Raw genomic sequence first — 6,979 nt, forward strand, 5'->3', positions numbered from 1 at the left:
TTTTCAATCAGATCCAGATGCCAGGAGATTTACATCTGGATATGTGTTTAAGTTCAATGGAGGGGCAGTTAGTTGGAAGAGTGTCAAGTAGGGTTGCACTGCTGACTCAACCATGGAAGCAGAATACATTGCAGCCTCTGAGGCAGCAAAAGAAGCTGTTTGGTTGAGAAACTTTCTAATTGAACTGGAGGTTGTGGAGCACCTAGATCGGCCTATGACGCTTCATTGCGACAATAGTGTAGCTATAGCCCAAACCAAGGACCCAAAATTTCATAAAGGAACAAGACACATTCAGAGGAAACGTCATGTGGTTCGTGATATAGTAAAGCGATGAGATATACTTATGGCCAAGATTGCATCGGAACATAACCTTGCTGATCCATTCACAAAGGCTTTACCGATCAAGATGTTTGATCGTCATATGGAGAACATGGGAGTTAGATGTGATTCGAATTAGCTATAAGTGCAAGTGGGAGCTGTTAGGATATGTGTGCCCTAACATAGCAAATTCTAATTTTGGATTGTAAAACTCATGGTTTCTTATCTGGATATTATTATTAAAGCATTCTACAATTGGTGAATGGAATGTATTATTTTTCGATTCATTATGGAATTGATTGTGTCCACTTGATTACAAAATATATTTATATATGTATGTAATGGCAATTAATACTATGTTATAAATTAGTAATCATAAATGGTTTAAAGTCGGTAATTATGGATGGACATTTAATTAGTTAAGACTTAAACCGAGTCCACGATAGATTGAAATATATTGCGAGAGCTGTCGTATGCAATTGCTCTCTATCACAGTCATGGCTTTTGACTCTCAAGCATGAGAGAAGTATAGACTCTTTTATTAATTAATAATTACTTTGATTTGTTCGGCGGATACCTTGGGATCCTTAGATCGACACTTTGGGTAGTTATGTAATTAATAATTCGAGGTCTATATTCTCAATATTTGCATCAGTGCTATTTGTATTTATTTTGTTTTGATTATGGTTGATCACAAATTAAATTCGAAGACCTTCGTATGCTTTAGACAAATGTTTTCTATATATATTTATTTAATAAATTATTATTATTTTTTGTCAAATAAATATTTTATTGTGATCGAGTCGAAAATAATCAAAGGTAACAAAATAATTATATTAATTATGTTGTCGGATTGATGACTTTAATTATCCGATAAATAATTAAGCATAGAGGGGTCAAAGTGCAACATTGACTTAGAGGTTTTTTACTATTTAATTGGAGTGCAATTAATTTCTTTTAGTGGAGTAGAAATTAATTTATGAATTAATTGAATTGGGTCCATGGTTTAATGGACCGGACCAATTATTAATTTATAGGAGCCAAGAAAATAGTAAGCCCAAAAGGATTCTCACCAATAGCCCAAGTTGATATTGGAGTCATGTTAGAATTGAGAAAGTTGAATTAGAGATGGAGAATGATTTATTATTTCCTTATTTTTATTTTTATTTTGCTTATATATACATGAGTTCATGTATATTTTAGGGGTGACTTTGAGAACAAGAAAAAGGAATACACTTTCTCTCTCTAGATTTTAGGGTTTTGTTTTCTCTTCTAAAGGAAGCTACCACCAGCATAGATTCCAAGGTCATTCATCAAGGCATATTGGTGATTCCTAAAGGGAAGATAATAATCAAAAAGAATGAGAAATAATCTTACTAAAGGGATCTACAATAAGTGAGAATATTCACTTTAGAGGAAAGTTCAAAAGGTTTACTCAGACCTTTGATGTAAGTATTCAATCTGTTTATTGAATTATGCATCATCTTTTATTTATCTTTGCATAAAACTTGTCTCTATGTGATGAATCAAGATCTATGATCGTAAATCCCTCAAAAAAATTTTAAAAACTTGCACGTTTCCCAACAATAATATCATCCAATACCTATCTCAATAAAAAATTTTAAAAAAAGAATTAATGAATAAATTCATATTCTAATAAACAATTCATTCCTTTATATCAATGAATGACCTAAATATAATAAAGTAATAAAAATTTCCAATTTTGTCATTCAGTCGTGTACTGATAATGGTGTGTGATTATCAATAAGTATAAATATAAATCAATTATATATACATCCATATATTAATACATGTATTTGTCGTTCAACATGTAACAAGTTGAGATTCTTAAATCTAGATGTGTCATGTATGTACACTCAACCAAGACTTGTACAATTGCATATCGTGCTCGATATTTAAATAAAAACTCAACAATGGCATGTTGACATTTCCAAATTAAACAAGTTTTTGCACATAAGCGACAAACAAAAAGACTAAACAAGACGGCATATTTAGAACAAAGACAAACGGTACATTACAATATTATTTTAACATTAATGAAGGTACTCACAATGGAGATCGATCATTGGCGTTGTTACTCGTATTATTATTTCAATCACACAAGAATAGTTGCCTTTAACGCTTTAAATTATTGTCAAACTATAAATGTCTCATTCTTGACAGCTTATAGCAAACAAATCTGAAAATAACTTGCTTGTTTATGTCTACAATTTTGTTATTGACATGAGAAATCACAGATGAAATGAAAATAAGTTGCTTGTTTATTCATTAGCTAACACATAATCCTGGAACAAAACATAAGTACTTGACGACCAACTATTGGTACGTACAAATCATAATCATTACAAAATCAGGATTCTTGACGAGCCTTCAACTATTTTCGTATCTCAGGAATAAGGCACAGTGGTTCTTTCTTTAGCATGGTGAAATCAAAGATCTCATTCATGTCAATCTCCGAAGCTTTGATGTTGCCCGGAAGAATCCAATCGAAGTGGTGGACTAAAGAAGCTACCATTAGGGGAATTACCCTAGAAGCCAGAGGTGCTCCCGGACACATCCTCCTCCCTGAACCAAATGGTACGTATTCGAAATTGATCCCCTTGTAGTCATACCCCGACTTGAGGAATCTCTCTGGTTTAAAGCTCAATGGATCGTCCCACACAATGGGGTCTCTGGCAATTGCCCACATGTTCACCAGCACTTGACTGTCCTTGGGAATGGTGTAGCCCATCACCTCGCATGTTTCTACAGCGCGGTGAGGTATGAACAGTGGTGCGGGAGGATGCAACCTTAATATCTCCTTAACACATGCTTCAAGGTAAGGTAGGTCGGGCAAATTTGATTCTCTGATTGTGTTTTTACCGATCACTTCTGTGAGTTCATTGCGAAGTTTCTCCATGGCCTCTTCATTTCGAAGAAGTTCTGTAAGCGTCCATTCAGTCGTTGCACTTGAAGATTCTATACCAGCAGCAAATAGCTCCTACAGAAGAATGAATTTGTTCGTTTAATTAATAAATAAGCCAAAACATAGTACATGCACGTCTCTGCTATGAGTGTGTGCATGTATGGTCACACGTATACATATTACAATTGCAAGCACAAATTGCTTCAACATATATATATACATATATATATAGATGCATAAAAATATTTATCTATGTTTTTCTAAGGGAGAAAGAGAGAGAGAGTTACCAAAAACAATGGATTGATCTGTTCAGTGGTTAACCCCATTCCAACCAAGCATCCAGGAAATCACGTCTACCTGAAACGTCAATTCCTTTTTTCCTTCTTTCATCTACAGTATCAAACCAAACAGCATACATTCTATCTAAGATATCCATCGACTTCTTATAAAAGCTTTGCACATCCCATCCACTCAAAATGGGATACAAGTCTGATAATTGTGGCACACCACCCAACTCAGCAAATGTCCTAACGTATTGGAACATGCCCTCACCCAAACCCTTACCCTCAAAGTCTGTTAAATCAGTTGAAAAAAATGCATTACTCAAGATATTTAGAGCACACACTAATCCTATCTCTTTTATCTTCACTATTTGGCCAGTTTTCCCGCCCAAATATTTCACCAACTCCATCACTTTCTTCTCTCTCACTTCAACTTGGGACTGCATCACTTTGCTCGAAAAGAGCTCCGTCCGGTAAAGGTTCCGCACCACCCTCCAGTCATCGTCGCACTGATTGCTATATACAAGATTTAAGTTGTGAAGTTTTGAGCCCTTTATTTGATATGAATTTGGCACCATCCGTCCTGAAAGTGCACGGTCATTGATCTTGAGGATTTCTGCAGCGGCTTCCGGGGAGGACCCGACCACGACGAGCTGTGCACCGTACCGGAGAGACATGAGCGGGCCATGAACTTTGGCTAGCTTGGCCAGTGTTACATGGGGGCTTTTACCCATTTGGAAAAGGTTGCCTATGATGGGCCATGAATAGGGACCTGGTGGAAGTGGTGGTCCTTTGGGTGCTGCCTTAATGCTCTTCAAGATGAGAAAGGTGAGGAGGAAGGGGAGTAGGATGAGAGGGAAGAGGAGATTGGTGTCTCCTATTGCTAGTGTTGTTAGATCCATGATGATCTTGTTATCAGTACTGCAACTGAATGCACCATCTCCATGGCTATATATACGTGATATGTGGGGTCACACAATTCATTAAAGTCAAATAGTCTCAATTATATGTTTATATAATTAATTAAATGTTTTATTAGATCCATGATGCTCTAGATAACACTGCAACCGAATCACCGTGGCTTTGATTTATACGTCACTTAATTGACGAAAAGTGAAATTACAGTACTTCAGGTAGTATGTTTGAATAATCAAATGCTTATGGCGGAATTGACTGAAAAGGACTGATTTGTGCCTTTAAATTATTTATTTATTGTTATTATATTTATGGCGGCCTGAATATGAGGAAGGAGAGTAGGATGAGAGGGAAGAAGAGACTGGTCCCGGACCCTCCTACTGCTAGTGTTGTTAATGCTAGTTTGTTGGAGCCGTGATGTTCTTGATAACACTGCAATTGAATTGCAACGTGGAAACAACCTAACGTATACTCCACGCAGTACTCAAAAAGTGTTTAAAAATATATTTCTTCTTTTAAAATTGTACAAAACTACCCTTTAATACTAATAATCTTAGTCGAATAATACTTGTTTTAGGCCGTATAAGAAGTAATCCTCTTCTTATGATGAGATAGTCAATAAAATATTAACAAGTGTTAAAATTTTAAAAGAAAAAAAATGATGACCACAGGGAATAGAAACTGATCATTCCTTCTTTCCTTCTCTCACGTAGTGATATATATTACTTCTGTGTTTTGAATCTAAAATCAAATAATGTTTTGCGCTTTAGTGAATTAAACCATATGAGTTGTGAGTTGAATTGATCAATGGCAACGTCTTCATATCAGGACAAATAGTTCACCATTCCACCGTTGATAGCCTTCGAGTCCGTATTCCTCTACATCGATATCGTCTTTTATGGACAGTGGTGGTGGTGGGCTAATGTATCGCTCGTGTTCATCTTCAGTTGTGTCGTTTTACGGCTCCGACAATGGGTTCAACCCCAGATCTGTGACACTGAGTCGGAATTTGGAACGATACCATGGAACTCGTACGCCGGTGGCTTTCAGGAGGAGCCGATTGAATAGCCTATAGATACTTCTTAAAGTTTTTATTGCCTGTAGTCTTTATTATTTTTTTCTTTTAAAATTTAAACACCTGTTAATATTTTATTGGGTCACCTCATCATAAGAAGGAAGTTTCTTCTTATACGGCCTAAGACAAATATTGTTCATCTTAGTATATCGGTGTTATGTGCACATTAAATATATAACAACTCACTTTTAAGAATTTTATCTCACCTTTTCGAAAATATAATTTCTCTCTATATATTTTCGATAACAGTATATTATCCCTCTGTATTTTCTCTAAAAAAAAAAAAAAAAAAAAAAAAAAAAAAAACCATATTGTTGTCGCAAGTTTCAAATTAATGTAGTATATCATGTGAAATGAAAACCTCAGTTATTTTTTATAATTATAAAAATATATATATATTCCTAATTAAATTTTAATATAGTTATTATTAATAACTAAATATATAATTAAAAAAGTTAATTTAAAAATATTTATTCATTATATAAACAATATGCATTTAATTTTTTTCACTTTAGAATTTGCGATAAATTTTCACAAATATTTGAGTGTTCCATTACCTACAGTTATTGGAAAAAAAAAAATATTTGAGGTTCCATTACCTACTGTTATTATATTATTCAAATTGCAATAAAATTACATTCCCAATTAAATCTAACTTTTAAGATCAAAAGAGTCAAAACAATAATAGTTTATAAAGTACAAAAAAAGGCCCCTATAGTATGTTTACAGTAAGTATCATACCCTTCATATGCTAATTAACTATTTTCGTCATTTCATAAAATGATATATTTTTAAATAATATGTAAAATGTGTATATAAAAGCAATTTAATTAAACTATAACTTAAATGTGTCAGGAGAAACCTATTTGTACCAAATAAAGGTTTCAAGAGTGTTCTGTAGGAGGAGTGTGATATGTATTGTAAGCATATTATACAGTGTTTCTTGCACTTGGCCCCTCTAGATAACTAAATTGTTGAAAAGTCAAATTATCTCAATTATTTTATTTGAATATTTAAATGGTGAATAATGATATTTCCACAAAGAGTTAGTAGAATTGTTAGACTTATTTTATCTCATTAGTCAATTCATGCTAAATATAAATCTTTTTAACTTTACTGGGCATTATTTGCTCTTTATTTATTATGAAACATATTTTCTAATCCCAAACTCTTAATTTGTCCCACTAAGAGTATTCCTGCTTATTTTGGGAGGACATTTGGAGTCTTGGAAAAGTCATTAAGCACGTTATTTGTCTTGGAAAAGTCGTTAAGCACGACTAGGATGACAGGGATTTGTCTTGGGAAAGTTATAAGCACTGCACAATAACAATAAGGTACACGTAAGTGTACTTTTCACCCTTATCTTTACCTATGGCGTCAACAGAGTTGGTGGGAGGAGAGTTGCTAAGTACTACAATTATATCTGAGAGTTTAAATGATGGGTAGTTGCGAAAATTCTCACTA

At 34.0% G+C, this 6,979-nt stretch overlaps 2 protein-coding genes across 2 annotated transcripts; both read right to left on the minus strand.

The window, feature by feature from the left end:
• Positions 1-2,536: 2,536 nt before the first annotated feature.
• Positions 2,537-4,431, minus strand: LOC132268669 (probable (S)-N-methylcoclaurine 3'-hydroxylase isozyme 2). The gene is made up of 2 exons (XM_059769478.1): positions 3,532-4,431; positions 2,537-3,319 (listed from the first exon to the last, which is right to left on the minus strand). Exons 1-2 carry the CDS (start codon positions 3,568-3,570, stop codon positions 2,714-2,716), a joined length of 645 nt encoding a protein of 214 aa, XP_059625461.1. The 5' UTR covers positions 3,571-4,431; the 3' UTR covers positions 2,537-2,713.
• LOC132270380 (probable (S)-N-methylcoclaurine 3'-hydroxylase isozyme 2) lies at positions 3,631-4,427 on the minus strand. Its single transcript, XM_059771555.1, has 2 exons — positions 3,730-4,427; positions 3,631-3,634 (listed from the first exon to the last, which is right to left on the minus strand). The coding sequence occupies exons 1-2, from the start codon at positions 4,425-4,427 to the stop codon at positions 3,631-3,633; spliced, it is 702 nt and encodes a 233-aa protein (XP_059627538.1).
• Positions 4,432-6,979: the final 2,548 nt, after the last annotated feature.

The sequence above is a fragment of the Cornus florida genome, unplaced genomic scaffold (genome assembly GCF_030987335.1).
Source record: "Cornus florida cultivar Cherokee Brave unplaced genomic scaffold, ASM3098733v1 CherokeeBrave_3.0.0_Hap2_Chr08, whole genome shotgun sequence".
Taxonomy (NCBI): domain Eukaryota; kingdom Viridiplantae; phylum Streptophyta; class Magnoliopsida; order Cornales; family Cornaceae; genus Cornus; species Cornus florida.